The 19,688-nt window shown below is 59.1% G+C and overlaps 1 protein-coding gene across 1 annotated transcript; it reads right to left on the bottom strand.

The window, feature by feature from the left end:
• Positions 1–1,855: 1,855 nt before the first annotated feature.
• On the bottom strand, positions 1,856–15,712 carry LOC140192679 (V-type proton ATPase 116 kDa subunit a 4-like; the record flags this gene model as incomplete). The annotated part of the gene is made up of 6 exons (XM_072250198.1): positions 1,856–2,106; positions 5,218–5,389; positions 6,793–6,910; positions 9,886–9,978; positions 10,752–10,871; positions 15,500–15,712. Coding segments are annotated over 6 exons (810 nt in total), but the record flags the coding sequence as incomplete, so codon positions are not given.
• Positions 15,713–19,688: the final 3,976 nt, after the last annotated feature.

Here is a 19,688-nt window from a genome sequence, read left to right as displayed (position 1 = left end):
TGAAACCCATGCTGTCCCCTCGCCGGCCACGAGACAGTTGCCCCCACCAAGATGGTGGGCGCCCTGCCCCTCACCAGGACGTCAGGTGGATGTGCGGCTGCTCTGTTCCTTGCCCTTGACAAGATGGCGGAGTTTGCCCTTACACTGCTCTCCCCAGTGTGTGTCCCTCCCTCGTACGCCGAGGTCCCCCTGTCCCCTCGACACTCCCCACCGTTCACGGTGCGTGTCCCACCCTCGTACCCCGAGTCCCCCTGTCCCTCGACACTCCCCACCGTTCACGGTGCGTATCCCACCCCCGTACATTGAGGTCCTCTCGTCCCTCGACACTCCCCACCATTCACTGTGCGTGTCCCACCCTCGTACATTGAGGTCCTCTCGTCCCTCGACACTCCCCACCGTTCACGGTGCGTGTCCCACCCTCGTACACCGAGTCCCCCTGTCCCTCGACACTCCCCACCGTTCACGGTGTGTGTCCCACCCTCGTCCCGTCCCTCGACACTCCCCTCCATTCACGGTGCGTGTCCCACCCTCGTACCCCGAGTCTCCCCGTCCCCTCGACACTCCTCACCGTTCACGGTGTGTGTCCCACCCTCGTACCCCGAGTCCCCCCGTCCCTCGACACTCCCCACCGTTCACGGTGCGTGTCCCACCCTCGTACACCGAGGTCCCCTTGTCCCTCGACCACTCCCCACCGTTCACGGTGTGTGTCCTACCCCCCTCCGCCGAGTCCCCCTGTCCCTCGACACTCCCCACCGTTCACAGAGAGTGTCCCACCCTCGTACCCCGAGTCCCCCTGTCCCTCGACACTCTCCTCCGTTCACGGTGCATGTCCCACCCTCGTACGCCAAGGTCCCCCGTCCCTCGACGCTCCCCACCGTTCACGGTGCGTGTCCCACCCTCGTACACCGAGGTCCCCCTGTCCCTCGACACTCCCCACCGTTCACGGTGTGTGTCCTACCCCCCTCCGCCGAGTCCCCCTGTCCCTCGACACTCCCCACCGTTCACAGAGAGTGTCCAACCCTCGTACCCCGAGTCCCCCTGTCCCTCGACACTCTCCTCCGTTCACGGTGCATGTCCCACCCTCGTACGCCAAGGTCCCCCGTCCCTCGACACTCCCCACTGTTCAGTGTCCCACCCTCGTACGCCGAGTCCCCTGTCCCTCGACACTCCCCTCCGTTCACGGTGCGTGTCCCACCCTCGTACCCCGAGTCCCCCTGTCCCTCGACACTCCCCTCCGTTCACGGTGCGTGTCCCACCCTCGTACCCTGAGTCCCCCTGTCCCTCGACACTCCCCAACGTTCACAGTGTGTGTCCCACCCTCGTACCCCGAGGTCCCCCTGTCCCTCGACACTCCCCACCGTTCAGTGTCCGACCCTCATACGCCGAGGTCCCCCGTCCCTCGACACTCCCCACCGTTCACAGAGAGTGTCCCACCCTTGTACCCCAAGTCCCCCTGTCCCTTGACACTCCCCACCGTTCACGGTGCGTGTCCCACCCTCGTACGCCGAGTCCCCTGTCCCTCGACACTCCCCACCGTTCACGGTGCGTGTCCCACCCTCGTACCCCGAGGTCCCCCCATCCCTCAACACTCCCCACCGTTCACGGTGCGTGTCCCACCCTCGTACGCCGAGGTCCCCTCGTCCCTCGACACTCCCCACCGTTCACGGTGCGTGTCCCACCCTCGTACGCCGAGGTCCCCCTGTCCCCTCGCCACTCCCCACCGTTCACGGTGTGTGTCCCACCCTTGTGCGCTGAGGTCCCCCCGTCCCTCCCCAGCCTTCTGCTGGGCGGGGGGGGGGGGGGAGGGGGTCTACAGATACGGGGAGAGGGTCTCCGAGACAAAAACAAACACGACCACGGGAAAAGACGAGCATTTTATTTGGCACGGCTCGCGAGGCGACCGGCAAGAAAACAAACTTTCCGAAGCTCTGGTGGGATTCGGGTCGACCGATATCCTGCGCCCCATCTACCCTCCTCCCCGGTGGGAGAGGGTGCGTGCGCCGGGGCGAGACTCATGGGCCCAGAGTCTCCAGGTCCAGGAGGGAGAAGGAGAAAGGGACGAAGAGGACCCCAGAGCCCGAGTAGAACTTGCTCTGAAACTCCACCCTGTAGAGCACAGGAGGCCGGGGTTAGTAAACTGGATAACCATACAACAATCACAGCACGGAAACAGGCCATCCCGGCCCTTCCAGTCCGTGCCGAACGCTTACTCTCACCCGGTCCCACCGACCCGCAATCGGCCCATAACCCTCCGTTACTTTCCTGTCCGTATATCTGTCCAATTTAACTTTAAACGACAACATCGAACCTGCCCCAACCACTTCTGCTGGAAGCTCGTTCCACACAGCTACCACTCTCTGAGTAAAGAAGTTCCCCCTCGTGTTACCCCTAAACTTTTGCCCTTTAACTCTCAACTCATGTCCTCTTGTTTGAATCTCCCCCACTCTCAATGGGAAAAGCCTATCCACGTCAACTCTATCAATCCCCCTCATAATTTTAAACACCTCTATCAAGTCCCCCCTCAACCTTCTACACTCCAAAGAATAAAGACCCAACTTGTTCAACCTTTCTCTGTAACTTAGGAGATGAAACCCAGGCAACATTTCAGTAAATCTCCTCTGTACTCTCTCAATTTTATTGACACCTTTCATATAATTCGGTGACCAGAACTGTACACAATTCTCCAAATTTGGCCTCACCAATGCCCTGTACAATTGCAACATTACATCCCAACTCCTATACTCAATGCTCTGATTTATAAAGGCCAGCATACCAAAAGCTTTCTTCACCACCCTATCCACATGAGATTCCACCTTCAGGGAACTATGCACCATTACTCCTAGATCCCTCTGTTCTACTGCATTCTTCAATGCCCGACCATTTACCATGTATGTCCTATTTTGATTAGTCCTACCAAAATGTAGCACCTCACATTTATCAGCATTAAACTCCATCTGCCATCTTTCAGCCCACTCTTCTAACTGACCTAAATCTCTCTGCCAGCGTGGAAAACCTACTTCATTATCCACAACTCCACCTATCTTAGTATCATCTGCATACTTACTCATCCAATTTACCACCCCATCATCCAGATCATTAATGTATATGACAAACAACATTGGACCCAGTACAGACCCCTGAGGCACACCGCTACACACCGTCCTCCAATCTGACACGCAGTAATCCACCACTACTCTCTGTCGTCTCCCATCCAGCCACTGCTGAATCTATTTTACTACTTCAATATTAATACCTAATGATTGAACCTTCCTAACTAACTTTCCATGTGCAACGTTGTCAAAGGCCTTACTGAAGTCCATATAGACAACATCCACCGCTTTACCCTCGTCAACATTCCTAGTAACCTCTTCAAATATTCAATAAGATTTGTCAAACATGACCTTCCACGCACAAATCCGTGTTGACTGTTCCTGATCAGACACTTTCTATCCAGATAATTGTATATACCATCTCTAAGAATACTTTCCATCAATTTACCCACCACTGATGTCAAACTCACAGGCCGATAATTGCTAGGTTTACTCTTAGAACCCTTTTTAAACAATGGAACAACATGAGCAATATGCCAACCCTCCGGCACCATCCCTGTTTCTACTGACATTTTAAATATTTCTGTCACAGCCCCTGCTATTTCCACACTAACTTCCCTCCAGGTCCTAGGGAATATCCTGTCTGGACCCCGGAGACTTATCCACTTTTATATTCCTTAAAAGCGCCAGTACTTCCTCTTCCTTAATCATCATAGTTTCCATAACTACCTTTATCTTACACAATTCAATATCCTTCTCCTTAGTCAATACCGAAGAAAAGAAATTGTTCAAAATCTCCCGCATCTCTTTTGGCTCCGCACATAGCTGTCCACTCTGATTCTCTAAAGGACCAATTTTATCCCTCACTATCCTTTTCGATATTAATGCCTAATGATTGAACCTTCCTAACTAACGTTCCATGTGGGACCTTGTCAAAGGCCTTACTGAAGTCCATATAGACAACATCCACCGCTTTACCCTTGTCAACTTTCCTAGTAACCTCTTCAGAACATTCAGTAAGATTTGTCAAACATGACCTTCCACGCACAAATTCCTCAATGCCCGACCCTGGGCGGCGGAAGTCACACTCTGACGGCTTGGGTTGACAAAACGCTCCAGCCAGGAGCGGGACTTTCAGATCAAGTCCAACGGCACCCTCCCCGCACCGTACCCCAACTTGGGAGTCCACGCCCCAAAAGTCCCGGCAGTGGGAACGATGGCGTCGAGCCGGAAAGGCTGAAGCGGGAGATCCGTAGGACGAGAGGGACTGAGTTACGGGGAGAAATCGAACAGGTTGTGATTCTATTCCTCGGAGCCTAGGGGTGACTTTACAGGGATGTGTTAAACCACCAAGGGGCACAGATAGGGTGAATGTGCACAGACTTTTTCCCCAGGGTCGGGGGATCAAGTACCATAGGGCACAGGTTTAAGGTTCGGGGAGGGAGAGATTTAATAGGGGACCCCGAGAGGCAACTTTTTCACCCAAGGCATGGTCCGTCTATGGAATGAACTGCCAGGGGAAGTGGCCGAGGCAGGTACGGTCACGACACTCGGACAGGGACAAGGATAGGAAAGGTTTAGACAGATACGGGTGGTCTGTCTAAGGAAGGGAATATGGGCCACAGTTTGTTACTGAGAAGAGTGACTATTACGGAATGAGAGATAGAGGAATCTCCCTCCGCACCGTCCCGTCACACACTCCCGGGGTCGGGCACGGGGCTAATCTCCCTCCGCACCGTCCCGTCACACACTCCCGGGGTCGGGCACGGGGCTAATCTCCCTCCGCACCGTCCCATCACACACTCGCAGGGTCGGACACGGGGCGAATCTCCCTCCGCACCATCCCATCACACACTCCTGGGGTCGGACACAGAGTGAATCTCCCTCCACACCGTCCCATCACACACTCCCGGAGTCAGACACGGGGCGAATCTCCCTCCGCACTGTCCCATCACACACTCCCGGGGTCAGACACAGAGTGAATCTCCCTCCACACCGTCCCGTCACACACTCCCGGGGTCAGACACAGAGTGAATCTCCCTCCGCACCGTCCCATCACACACTCCCGGGGTCACACACAGAGCGAATCGCCCTCCGCACTCCCGGGGTCCCATTGAAACTCACTCTGGCCGCCCCCCTCCACCCGACGACCCGTGTTTCCGCGTACCAGTGCAGACGCAGGGCGTGTAAGAAGGCCGACAAGCCTTCCATGACCAGGAGGATTGCGACGGTGAGTACGGCGAAGAATGCAAAGGCAGCAAACACAGCAACCGAGAAGGCGTAGCCGGGCATCCGGAACGCCTGTCTCAACACCATCGACCACAAGACCTCCGATAACTCTGCAGGAGGGCGGCGGGAGAGAACAAGAAAAGTTTAACAATCCCATCTCCGTATCCCCCCGGGTCAGAACCACGCACACTGGGAGCACCGTGCACACTTCCCGTCTCCGTATCCCCCCCGGGTCACACCCACACACACCGGGAGCACCATGCACAGTTCCCGTCTCCGTATCCCCCCCCCGGGTCAGACCCACACACACCGGGAGCACCGTGCACACTTCCCGTCTCCGTATCCCCCCCGGGTCACACCCACACACACCGGGAGCACCATGCACAGTTCCCGTCTCCGTATCCCCCCCCCGGGTCAGACCCACACACACCGGGAGCATCGTGCACAGTTCCCGTCTCCGTATCTCCCCCCCCCCCCCCCCCCGGGTCAGACCCACACACACCGGGAGCACCGTGCACAGTTCCCGTCTCCGTATCCCCCTTGGGTCAGACCCACACACCAGGAGCACTGTGCACAGTTCCCGTCTCCGTATCCCCCCTGGGTCAGACCCACACACCAGGAGCACCGTGCACAGTTCTCGTCTCCGTATCCCCCCCTGGGTCAGACCCACACACACCGGGAGCACCGTGCACAGCTCCCGTCTCCGTATCCCCCTTGGGTCAGACCCACACACACCGGGAGCACCGTGCACAGTTCCCGTCTCCGTATCCCCCCTGGGTCAGACCCACACACCAGGAGCACCGTGCACAGTTCCCGTCTCCGTATCACCCCTGGGTCAGACCCACACACACCAGGAGCACTGTGCACAGTTCCCGTCTCCGTATCCCCCTTGGGTCGGACCCACACACACCGGGAGCACCGTGCACAGTTCCCGTCTCCGTATCCCCCCGGGTCAGACCCACACACACCGGGAGCACCGTGCACAGTTCCCGTCTCCATATCCCCCCGGGTCAGACCCACACACACCGGGAGCACCGTGCACAGTTCCCGTCTCCGTATCCCCCCTGGGTCAGACCCACACACACCGGGAGCACTGTGCACAGTTCCCATCTCCGTATCCCCCTTGGGTCAGACCCACACACCGGGAGCACCGTGCACAGTTCCCGTCTCCATATCCCCCCCCCCCGGGTCAGACCCACACACACCGGGAGCACCGTGCACAGTTCCCGTCTCCGTATCCCCCCCCGGGTCAGACCCACACACACCGGGAGCACCGTGCACATTTCCCGTCTCCGTATCCCCCCCGGGTCAGACCCACACACACCGGGAGCACCGTGCACAGTTACCGTCTCCGTATCCCCCCCCGGGTCAGACCCGCACACACCGGGAGCACCGTGCACAGTTCCCGTCTCCGTATCCCCCCTGGGTCAGACCCACACACACCGGGAGCACCGTGCACATTTCCCGTCTCCGTATCCACCCCCCCCCCGAAGAGAGAGAGAGAGAGACTTACGTGCGTGAGCGAGGCTGAGAGCCCAGAGACGGAGGTAGGACGCCGTGTTGGAGATACAGCTGAGACAGTACTCAATTGTGTGAATGGCCTGCTTGATAAACACGTCCCCCATGTTCACCTGTTGGGGGGGGGTGGGGGGAGGAGGGAGAACGAGGTGACGTGTCAGATTCAAGAACTTGTTAAACTTTGCCCCATCCCTCTTCCCTCCTCTTCAAATCCCCACGGAGGGGCCTCCTCCCTCTTCCCTCTGCCCATCAGCTCCCCCTGGGTGCCCGCACCGACCTTCCCCTCCCTCCCATGGTCCACTCTCCAATCAGACTCCTTCACCTTCAGCCCTTGGCCCCTTTTCCCACCTATCAGCTCCCAGCTTCTCACTTCGCCGCCCACCCGCAAGGATGTAGCTCTCCACGTCCCCACGGTCACAATAGACAATAGGTGCAGGAGTGGGCCATTCGGCCCCTTCGAGCCAGCACCGCCATTCACTGTGATCACAGCTGATCATCCACAATCAGTCCCCTCCTCTACAACGAGGTCTAGGGGTTCTTATACATCAGTCACTGAAAACACGCATGCAAGTACTAATGAGTGGGCAGATGCATGGCAGATGCAGTTTAATGTGGATAAATGTGAGGTTATCCACTTTGGTGGGAAGAACAGGAAGGCAGATTATTATCTGAATGGAGTCAAGTTAGGAAAAGGGGAAGTACAACGAGATCTAGATGTTCTTGTACATCAGTCACTGAAAGCAAGCATGCAAGTACAGCAGGCAGTGAAGAAAGCTAATGGCATGTTGGCCTTCATAACAAGAGGAATTGAGTATTGGAACAAAGAGGTCCTTCTGCAGCTGTACAGGGCCCTGGTGAGACCACACCTGGAGTACTGTGTGCAGTTTTGGTCTCCAAATTTGAGGAAGGACATTCTTGCTATTGAGGGAGTGCAGCGTAGATTCACAAGGTTAATTCCCGGGATGGCGGGACTGTCGTATGTGGAAAGATTGGAGCGACTGGGCTTGTATACTCTGGAACTTAGAAGGATGAGAGGGGATCTGATTGAAACATATAAGATTATTAAGGGATTGGACACGCTGCAGGCAGGAAGCATGTTCCTGCTGATGGGTGAGTTCAGAACCAGAGGCCACAGTTTAGGAATTAGGGGTCGGCCATTTCGAGCGGAGTTGAGGAAAAACTTTTTCACCCAGAGGGTGGTGGATATGTGGAATGCTCTGCACCAGAAGGCTGTGGAGGCCAAGTCTCTGGATGTTTTCAAGAAAGAGATGGATAGAGCTCTTAATGATAGCGGAGTGAAAGGACATGGGGACAATAGGTGCAGGAGTAGGCCATTCGGCCCCTTCGAGCCAGCACCGCCATTCACTGTGATCATGGCTGATCGTCCACAATCAGTATCCAGTTCCTGCCTTCTCCCCATAACCTTTGATTCCGGTCTGGTCGGGATGGACTGGGGGGGGGAGGTATTGTGTACGGTTTGGGTCGTCCCGTCACAGGAGGGGTGTGGCGGGCTGGGGAGCAGGAAAAACGGAGACGTTTTAAGAGCCTGTCAGACAGACGCCTGGGGACGGGGGGAGATGGACGTTGCGCGGACAGGCGCTAAGGTTAGTAAGGCGATCTTAAATTGTTGGGAGGAGAAGACGGCAGCGCGACACAGCTCGCAGCGGCCACTCCGGTGAATGATGTCTGTAATCCGTCAAGAAGTGTGCCGTGTATGATCCTGATTCGATGGAGATGGACGTGAGGGCACGGAAGAACGTCTGGAGAAACTTCTGGAATGCCTGCTTCGCTGCCGCTGCGCGATCCGGAATCCCCGGAGGGGAAGGCCCCGGGTCCTCGGCTTTGCTTGTTGCTCGGCGGCCGGGGCCGGGGTCGAAGCGCTCGGCAGAGACGGCGCTCGGTGTCGGAGGCTGGAAGTTTCCGGACGGACTCAGAGTCGGCTGCGGTTGGGTGCTTCCAACGCATTGGCGAGTTGGTGGAGCTTGGAGGTTCGTGGCGGGGAGAGTTTTTCTCCCTTCTGCCGTCTGCGTGAGACGATGGGGCCATCGGGACTTTGAGACTTTTTTTTTTACCGTGCCCATGGTCTGCTCTTTATCAAATTACGGTATTGCTTTGCACTGTTGTAACTATATGTTATCATTATGTGTTTTCTGTCAGTTTTAGTCTTGGCTTGCCCTGTGTTCTTGTGATTTCATTCTGGAGGAACAATTAGATTATGAGGGCACGCAGTCTTCTTTTATTGTCATTTAGTAACGCATGCATTAAGAACTGATACAATGTTCCTCCAGAATGATACCACAAGACAAACAAGACTGAAAACCTGATATACATTGTGTCAACATATCATTTTTTTAATGCACGCGTTCCTAAACGAGTGTCCTCGTAATCTAATCCCAACTCCCATCTGCCATTTCCCTGCCCGCTCGGCATCGCGGTCCGCGGAAAGTGGCGTCAGGCGCGGACGGGGTCGCAGCGAAGGCTGCTGGCGATCGGGCCTTCGTAGGACGCAGTTACCGGCCGCAGAACTGACGTGCGGCAGGGATATCGGGGCCCCGAGCCCACGGCTCCCTCGCAGCAGACGGGGTGGGGGGGGGGGAACGGGAAGGACTGGACTGGGGGTAATGCGTGTAGTTCGTGTCGTCCTGTTACAGGAGGGCTGTGTGTTGGGGGGGCGGGACGCGGTTTGGAGAGGGCGTACAGGACGGGTTCACCAGGATGCTGCCTGGATTAGAGAGCATGGAGAGTTCGTACAGGTTTTCTGTGGAGTAACGGAGACTGGGGGAGAGATTTGATAGAGGTTTGTAAGATTACGAGAGGCGGACATGTCCAGTAGCGGAGGGCAGAGGTTGAATCTGAGGGGGGGGGGAAGGTGCAAAGGGGAATATGTGGGGCAAGTTTTTTCTTTGTTACACACAGAGAGGGGTGCGTCACAGAGGGCTCTGCCAGGGGTTCATAGTGCAGGCAGATATACAATAGAGGCCGTCCCATCACACACTCCCGGGGTCAGACACAGAGCGAATCTCCCTCCAGACCGTCCCATCACACACTCCCGGGGTCGGACACAGAGCGAATCTCCCTCCATATTTACCGTTTCTTCACTATCATCGTCTGCATTTTCAATATCAGCTTCTGCAACATTAATTAAAGCTTCAGTCTCCTCAGTCAGGGACGTGTACCTGTCCTGTGAGAGACAGAAACCAGACCCGTTACTGGGGAGGGGAGGGGGTGACTGAGATGGAGACGGTGGGAGGGGCAGATGGGGACGGGGAAGGGGGGACGGGGACGGGGAGAGAGGGAGGGGACGGGGGGGGAGGGGGAGGGGACGGGGACGGGGGGGAGACGGGGACGGGGGGGAGACGGGGACGGGGGGGGAGACGGGGACGGGGGGTGGTATTGGGGAGGGGGGAGGAGAGACAGAGACAGGAGGAGAGAGAGGGTGACAAGCGATACGGGAGGAGCGTAGGAGAGGTAGGGGAGACAGGGGCGCGGGGAGAGGTAGGGGAGACAGGGGAGACGGGGGGAGGGGGGAGACAGGGGAGACGGGGAGGGGGGAGGGGGAGAGGGGGGGAGGGGGAGACGGGGGAGGGGGGGAGACGCAGACAGGGAGGGATGGGGGAGACGCAGACAGGGAGGGATGGGGGAGACGCAGACAGGGAGGGATGGGGGAGACGCAGACAGGGAGGGATGGGGGAGACGCAGACAGGGAGGGATGGGGGAGACGCAGACAGGGAGGGATGGGGGAGACGCAGACAGGGAGGGATGGGGGAGACGCAGACAGGGAGGGATGGGGGAGACGCAGACAGGGAGGGATGGGGGAGACGCAGACAGGGAGGGATGGGGGAGACGCAGACAGGGAGGGATGGGGGAGACGCAGACAGGGAGGGAGGGATGGGGGAGACGCAGACAGGGAGGGATAGGGGAGACGCAGACAGGGAGGGGTGTTGTCCCACATACCAGCCGGGCCCTCTGCCTCGGTCGGCGCCTCGAGGTGACGTACAGGTAAACTGGTTTCCCCAGCAGGAGGACGGGGATACAGAGAATGGCCAGGGTCACCAGCACGTCCTGGACTTTGTCCTGGAGGGTGGGGAAAGAGCACCCGCGACAGGCAGAGTGAGTTTCCAGCACCGCGATACCCTCACCTCCCTGAGAGCCCCCCTCCTCCACCGTTCAGCCTACCACTCACTCGACCCCTCCCCAACAGCGTCATACCCACCTCCTCTCCTCCCCACTCCCCTCCCTCATTTCCACTCCCCCTCCCTCATCCACGTCCCTCCTTCAACCACGTCCCCTCCCTCCTCCACACTCCCTTCCCTCATCCTCGTCCCCTCCCTCATCCCCACTCCCCTCCCTCATCCACGTCCCCTCTCCCTCATCCACGTCCCCTCCCTCCTCCCCACTCCTCTCCCTCATCCACGTCCCCTCCCTCCTCCCCACTCCTCTCCCTCATCCACGTCCCCCTCCCTCCTCCCCACTCCTCTCCCTCATCCACGTCCCCTCCCTCCTCCCCACTCCTCTCCCTCATCCACGTCCCTTCCCTCCTCCCCACTCCCCTCCCTCATCCACGTCCCCTCCCTCCTCCCCACTCCCCCTCGCTCATCCTTACTCCCCTCCCTCCTCCCCACTCCCCTCCCTCCTCCCCACTCCCCCTCGCTCATCCTTACTCCCCTCCCTCATCCCCACTACCCCTCCTTCATTTCCACTCCCCCTCCCTCATCCACGTCCCTCCTTCAACTACGTCCCCTCCCTCCTCCACACTCCCTTCCCTCATCCTCGTCCCCTCCCTCCTCCCCACTCCCCTCCCTCATCCTCGTCCCCTCCCTCCTCCCCACTCCCCTCCCTCATCCCCACTACCCCTTCTTCATTTCCACTCACCCTCCCTCATCCCCACTTCCCTCCCTCCTCCGCACTCCCTCATCCACGTCCGCTCCCTCCTCCCCACTTCCCCTCGCTCATCCCTACTTCCCTGCCTCATTTCCACTCCCCCTCTCTCATCCACGTCTGCTCCCTCATCCCCACTCACCTCCCTCATCCAGGTCCCCTTCACCCCTACTCCCTCCTCCCCACTCCCCCTCGCTCATCCCTACTCCCCTCCCTCATCCACGTCTGCTCCCTCCTCCCCTCCCTTATCCATGTCCCCTCCCTCATCCCCACTCACCTCCCTCATCCACGTCCCCTTCCTCATCCACGTCCCCTCCCTCATCCCCATTCCCTTCCCTCATCCACGTCCCCTCCCTCATCCCCACTCCCTTCCCTCATCCACATTCCTTCCCTCCTCCCCACTCCCTCATCCCTACTCCCCCCTCATCCACGTCCCCTCCCTCTTCCCCACTCCCCCTCGGTCATCCCTACTCTCCTCCCTCATTTTCACTCCCCCTCCCTCATCCACGTCCCCTCCCTCATCCCCACTCACCTCCCTCATCCACGTCCCCTCCCTCATCCCCACTCACCTCCCTCATCCACGTCCCCTTCCTCATCCACGTCCCCTCCCTCATCCCCATTCCCTTCCCTCATCCCCATTCCCTTCCCTCATCCATGTCCCCTCCCTCCTCCCCACTCCCTTCCCTCATCCACATTCCTTCCCTCCTCCCCACTCCCTCATCCCTACTCCCCCCTCATCCACGTCCCCTCCCTCTTCCCCACTCCCCCTCGGTCATCCCTACTCTCCTCCCTCATTTTCACTCCCCCTCCCTCATCCACGTCCCCTCCCTCATCCACGTCCCCTCTCTCCTCCCCACTCCCCCTCCCTCATCCACGTCCCCTCCCTCATCCGCACTCCCCCTCCCTCATCCCCACTCCCTCCCTCCCCTCCCTCCCATCACTCCCCATCTCCCTCTCCAAACCGTTTCTTTCTTTCTCTCTCTCTCTCTCTCCCTCCCTCCCTCCGTGCAGCAACCTGACCTGCGCCCCGGTGTCGAGGATGGCTTTCACCTCTCCGTATCCGCACCCGAGGGTGCGGCCCCTCTCGGCCTCCAGGAACAGGGTCTGTTCCGTTCGGCAGTTCCTCGGTACGTTGCTGGGAACGTGCTCCCCCCGAGAGACTAGATCTAGTATGGCATTCCCCCTGGTCGGCCTGTCCACATACTGTGACAGGAATCCGTCCTGGACACGCTTAACAAACTCTGCCCCATCTAAACCCTTGGAACTAATCAGGTGCCAATCAATATTGGGGAAGTTAAAGGCGCCCACGATAACAACCCTGTTATTTTTCCACCTTTCCAGAATCTGCTCCTCTGTATATGTCAATGGCTTGGATGGTGGAAGTGATGGCTTTGCTGAAAAGGTTGCGGAAGAGTCCTTTGTTTAAACGTTCGTCAGTCCGTGTTGGCAGGAACATCTCTGACTCCATCACGCTGAGCACTGGATCCCCACAAGGCTGTGTGCTCAGCCCGTTGCTGTTTACACTGCTAATGCACGACTGTGCAGCCAGATTCCAGGAGAACCTGATCATTAAATCTGCAGACGATACCACGGTGGTGGGGCTCATCAGAAAAAATGATGAAACTGTGTACAGGGAGGAGGTCAAACATCTAGAGAGCTGGTGCAGGGATAACAACCTGATGCTTAATGTCACCGAAACCAAGGAGGTGATCGTTGATTTCAGACGGTCTCAGCCCGAACACACACCCCTCAGCCATCAGTGGCTCCACTGCGGATAGAGTGGAAAACATCAAGTTCCTTGGGGTGCAGATCTCGGACAATCTCACCTGGTCCAGGAACGCCACTGGGATTGTGAAACAGGCCCGGCAGAGATTGCACTTTCTGAGGAAGCTTAAACAAGCATCACTCCCCACTAACATCTTAACCACATTCTGCAGAGACGTGGTTGAGAGTGTGCTGATCTTTAGCATCACAACCTGGTACTCCAGCTGCAGTGTTGTCGACAAAAAAGCCTTGCAGAGGGTGGTTAGGGGGAGCAGAGAAGGTTATTGGGGTCTCCCTACCTTCTGTCCAAGACCTCTTTCAGAGTCGATGCCTCCAGAAGACACGGTGCATCATTAAAGACCCCTCACACCCTCTCCATGAACTGTTTGTTCTTCTGCCATCAGGCAAACGTTACAGGAGCATCAAAACTAAAAGCACAAGGCTTCTAAACAGCTTCTTCCCACAGCAGTCAGACTGCTAAATAGCTGCTCTACCTGACTCTGCTTTGGACACTTTTAACTTGCACTGGACACTTATAACTGATTTTAACTGACATGTGGCTGTTGTGTTTTACTATTTATTGTTATGTTTATTAGTTAGCGTTGTGTTGGTTAAGTTATGATCGCACTGCCCCTGGGAAACGCTGTCTCTTTCTGCCCTGCGGAGCTGACGTACGGTTAGAATGACAGTAAAGTTCTTTGGATCTTTGAATCTTCTTCTCCTCCTCACTGGTATATAAGCACCCAGACTATCCCTACTCCTTTTTTTGAACAAGGGGACAACATTCGCCTCCCTCCAATCCTCCGGTACCATTCCCGTGGACAACGAGGACATAAAGATCCCACCCAGAGGCTCGGCAATCTCTTCTCTCGCCTCGTGGAGCAGCCGGGGGAATATTCCGTCAGGCCCCGGGGACTTATCTGTCCTAATGTATTCTAACAACTCCAACACCTCCTGTCCCGTAATATCAGCATGCTCCAGAACATCAACCTCACTCATATTGTCCTCGCCATCATCAAGTTCCCTCTCATTGGTGAATACCGAAGAGAAGTATTCATTGAGGACCTCGCTCACTTCCACAGCCTCCAGGCACATCTTCCCACCTTTATCTCTAATCGGTCCTGCCTTCACTCCTATCATCCTTTTTTTCTTCACATAATTGAAGAATGCTTTGGGGTTTTCCTTTACCCTACTTGCCAAGGCCTTCTCAGGCCCCCTTCTTGCTCTTCTCAGCCCCTTCTTAAGCTCCTTTCTTGCTTCCCTATATTCCTCAATAGACCCAGCTGATCCTTGCTTCCTAAACCTCATGTATGCTGCCTTCTTCCACCTGACTAGATGTTCCACCTCACTTGTCACCCATGGTTCCTTCACCCTACCATTCTTTATCTTCCTCACCGGGACAAATTTATCCCTAACATCCTGCAAGAGATCTCTAAACATCGACCACATGTCCATAGTACATTTCCCTGTGAAAACATCATTCCAATTCGCACCCGCAAGTTCTAGCCTCATAATTTTCCCTTCCCCAATTAAACATTTTCCTGTCCTCTTTGATTCTATCCTTTTCCGTGATAACTATAAAGGCCAGGGAGCGGTGGTCACTGTCCCCTAGATGCTCACCCACTGGGAGATTTGTGACCTGACCTGGTTCATTACCTAGTACTAGATCTAGTATGGCATTCCCCCTGGTCGGCCTGTCCACATACTGTGACAGGAATCCATCCTGGACACACTTAGCAAACTCTGCCCCATCTAAACCCTTGAAATAATCAGGTGCCAATCGATATTAGGGAAGTTAAAGTCAACCATGATAACAACCCTGTTATTTTTGCACCTCTCCAAAATCTGCCTCCCAATCTGCTCCTCAGTATCTCTGCTGCTACCAGGAGACCTATAGAATACTCCCAGGAGAGTAACTGCGCCCTTCCTGTTCCTGACTTCTTCCCATGCTGACTCAAAAGACGATCCTGCTACATTACCCACCCTTTCTGTCGCTGTGATACCATCCCTGACCAGATCTCTGCCACCCCGCCGTCTCTGCGCCCTGCCTCAGCCCGTACCTGTCCCGTGTAGAGCGGCCGGTTGCTGGGGGAGCTGGTGAAGAGGAACATGTCAATGAAGTGGATGAGGATGCTGGGGGCGTGCCAGGAGTCGGCGGCCGTGTAGGCCACCCACTTGTAGACGATCAGCACCACCAGGTAGCCGAACAGGCAGAGCAGGAACAGCAGCTCGGGCAGCAGAACCAGGGGCAGTGCCCAGCGTCGGCGCAAATGTCTGTGGGGCGGGGGAGAGAGATGGTGAGAGATGGGGGGGAGAGGGGGGGGGAGGATGGGGGAGGGGGAGAGAGATGGTGAGAGATGGGGGGGAGAGGGGGGGAGGATGGGGGAGGGGGGAGAGAGATGGTGAGAGATGGGGGGGGAGGATGGGGGAAGGGGAGAGAGATGGTGAGAGATGGGGGGGACGGGGAGGGGGAGGATGGGGGAGGAGGAGAGAGATGGTGAGAGATGGGGGGGACGGGGAGGGGGAGAGAGATGGTGAGAGATGGGGGGGACGGGGAGGGGGGAGGATGGGGGGAGAGAGGGGGGAGAGAGGGGGGGAGAGAGGGGGGGAGAGAGGGGGGGAGAGAGGGGGGGGAGAGAGGGGGGGGAGAGAGGGGGGGGGAGAGAGGGGGGGGAGAGAGGGGGGGAGAGAGGGGGGGAGAGAGGGGGGGGAGAGAGGGGGGGGAGAGAGGGGGGGGAGAGAGGGGGGGGAGAGAGGGGGGGGAGAGAGGGGGGGGAGAGAGGGGGGGGAGAGAGGGGGGGGAGAGAGGGGGGGGAGAGAGGGGGGGGAGAGAGGGGGGGAGAGAGGGGGGGGAGAGAGGGGGGGAGAGAGGGGGGGAGAGAGGGGGGGAGAGAGGGGGGGAGAGAGGGGGGGAGAGAGGGGGGGAGAGAGGGGGGGAGAGAGGGGGGAGAGAGGGGGGGAGAGAGGGGGGGAGAGAGGGGGGGAGAGAGGGGGGGAGAGAGGGGGGGAGAGAGGGGGGGAGAGAGGGGGGAGAGAGGGGGGGAGAGAGGGGGGGAGAGAGGGGGGGAGAGAGGGGGGGAGAGAGGGGGGGAGAGAGGGGGGGAGAGAGGGGGGGGGAGGGGGGAGAGGGGGGGGGAGAGAGGGGGGGGACGGGGAGGGGAGAGAGATGGGGGGGATGGGGAGGAGGAGAGAGATGGTGAGAGATGGGGGGGACAGGGAGAGATGGGGGGACGGGGGAGGAGGAGAGAGATGGTGAGAGATGGGGGGGACGGGGAGATGGTGAGAGATGGTGGGGACGGGGAGGGGGAGAGAGATGGTGAGAGATGGGGGGGACGGGGAGAGATGGGGGGGACGGGGGAGGGGGGAGAGAGATGGTGAGAGATGGGGGGAGAGAGATGGTGAGAGATGGGGGGACGGGGAGGGGAAGAGAGATGGGGGGGACGGGGGAGGAGGAGAGAGATGGTGAGAGATGGGGGGGACAGGGAGAGATGGGGGGGACGGGGGAGGGGGAGAGAGATGGTGAGAGATGGGGGGAGAGAGGGGGGAGGATGGGGGAGGGGGAGAGAGATGGTGAGAGATGGGGGGAGAGAGATGGTGAGAGATAGGGGGGACGGGGAGGGGGAGAGAGATGGGGGACGGGGAGGGGGAGAGAGATGGTGAGAGATGGGGGAGAGAGATGGTGAGAGATGGGGGGGACGGGGAGGGGGAGAGAGATGGGGGGGACGGGGGAGGAGGAGAGAGATGGTGAGAGATGGGGGGAGAGGGGGGGGAGAGAGATGGTGAGAGATGAGGGGGACGGGGAGGGGGAGAGAGATGGGGGGGACGGGGGAGGAGAAGAGAGATGGTGAGAGATGGGGGGGACGGGGAGAGATGGGGGGGACGGGAGAGATGGGGGGGACGGGGAGAGATGGGGGGGATGGGGGAGGAGGAGAGAGATGGTGAGAGATGGGGGGGACGGGGAGAGATGGGGGGGATGGGGGAGGGGGAGAGAGATGGTGAGAGATGGGGGGAGAGAGATGGTGAGAGATGGGGGGAGAGAGATGGTGAGAGATGGGGGGAGAGAGATGGTGAGAGATGGGGGGGACGGGGGAGGAGGAGAGAGATGGTGAGAGATGGGGGGGACGGGGAGAGATGGGGGGGATGGGGAGATGGTGAGAGATGGTGGGGACGGGGGAGGGGAGAGAGATGGTGCAGAGATGGGGGGACGGGGGAGGGGGAGAGAGATGGTGAGAGATGGGGGGAGAGAGGAGGGGAGAGAGATGGTGAGAGATGGGGGGAACGGGGAGATGGTGAGAGATGGTGGGGACGGGGAGGGGGAGAGAGATGGTGAGAGATGGGGGGGACGGGGGAGGAGGAGAGAGATGGTGAGAGATGGGGGGGACGGGGAGAGATGGGGGGGACGGGGAGATGGTGAGAGATGGTGGGGACGGGGAGGGGAGAGAGATGGTGAGAGATGGGGGGGGACGGGGGAGGGGGAGAGAGATAGGGGGGATGGGGGAGGAGGAGAGAGATGGTGAGAGATGGGGGGGACGGGGAGAGATGGGGGGGATGGGGAGATGGTGAGAGATGGTGGGGACGGGGGAGGGGGAGAGAGATGGTGAGAGATGGGGGGACGGGGGAGGGGAGAGAGATGGTGAGAGATGGGGGAGAGAGGAGGGGAGAGAGATGGTGAGAGATGGGGGGAACGGGGAGGGGGAGAGAGATAGGGGGGACGGGGGAGGAGGAGAGAGATGGTGAGAGATGGGGGAGACGGGAGGGGGGAGAGAGATGGTGAGAGATGGGGGGAGAGAGGAGGGGAGAGAGATGGTGAGAGATGGGGGGAACGGGGAGATGGTGAGAGATGGGGGGACGGGGGAGGGGGAGAGCGATGGTGAGAGATGGGGGGGACAGGGCGAGATGGGGAGGGGGAGAGAGATGGTGAGAGATGGGGGGGACAGGGAGAGATGGGGGGAACGGGGAGATGGTGAGAGATGGTGGGGACGGGGGAGGGGGAGAGAGATGGTGAGAGATGGGGGGGACGGGGGAGGGGGAGAGAGATAGGGGGGACGGGGGAGGAGGAGAGAGATGGTGAGAGATGGGGGGGACGGGGAGAGATGGGGGGAACGGGGAGATGGTGAGAGATGGTGGGGACGGGGAGGGGGAGAGAGATGGTGGGGACGGGGGAGGGGGAGAGAGATGGGGGGACGGGGGAGGGGGAGAGAGATGGGGGGACGGGGGAGGGGGAGAGAGATGGTGAGAGATGGGGGGAGAGAGATGGTGAGAGATGGGGGGGACGGGGGAGGGGGAGAGAGATAGGGGGGACGGGGGAGGGGGAGAGAGATGGTGAGAGATGGGGGATGGGGGAGGGGGAGAGAGATGGTGAGAGATGGGGGGAGAGAGGAGGGGAGAGAGATGGTGAGAGATGGGGGGGACGGGGGAGGAGGAGAGAGATGGTGAGAGATGGGGGGGACGGGGAGAGATGGGGGGGACGGGGAGATGGTGAGAGATGGTGGGGACGGGGAGGGGGAGAGAGATAGGGGGACGGGGGAGGAGGAGAGAGATGGTGAGAGATGGGGGGGACGGGGAGATGGTGAGAGATGGTGGGGACGGGGGAGGGGGAGAGAGATAGGGGGGACGGGGGAGGAGGAGAGAGATGGTGAGAGATGGGGGGACGGGAGAGATGGGGGGGACGGGGGAGGGGGAGAGAGATAGGGGGGACGGGGGAGGAGGAGAGAGATGGTGAGGGGGGGGACGGGGAGAGATGGGGGAACGGGGGAGGGGGAGAGAGATGGTGAGAGATGGGGGGAGAGAGGAGGGGAGAGAGATGGTGAGAGATGGGGGGGACAGGGGAGGAGGAGAGAGATGGTGAGAGATGGGGGGGATGGGGAGATGGTGAGAGATGGTGGGGACGGGGGAGGAGGAGAGAGATGGTGAGAGATGGGGGGGATGGGGAGATGGTGAGAGATGGTGGGGACGGGGGAGGGGGAGAGAGATGGTGAGAGATGGGGGGACGGGGGAGGGGGAGAGAGATGGTGAGAGATGGGGGGAGAGAGGAGGGGAGAGAGATGGTGAGAGATGGGGGGGACGGGGAGGGGGAGAGAGATAGGGGGGACGGGGAGGAGGAGAGAGATGGTGAGAGATGGGGGGGACAGGGAGAGATGGGGGGGACGGGGGAGGGGGAGAGAGATGGTGAGAGATGGGGGGACGGGGGAGGGGGAGAGAGATGGTGAGAGATGGGGGAGAGAGGGGGGAGGACGGGGAGGGGAGAGA

The sequence above is a fragment of the Mobula birostris genome, unplaced genomic scaffold (assembly GCF_030028105.1).
Source record: "Mobula birostris isolate sMobBir1 unplaced genomic scaffold, sMobBir1.hap1 scaffold_2122, whole genome shotgun sequence".
NCBI lineage: Eukaryota > Metazoa > Chordata > Chondrichthyes > Myliobatiformes > Myliobatidae > Mobula > Mobula birostris.
The sequence above is the reverse complement of the archived record's forward strand: the minus strand, read 5'-3'. Positions and strand labels throughout refer to the sequence as shown.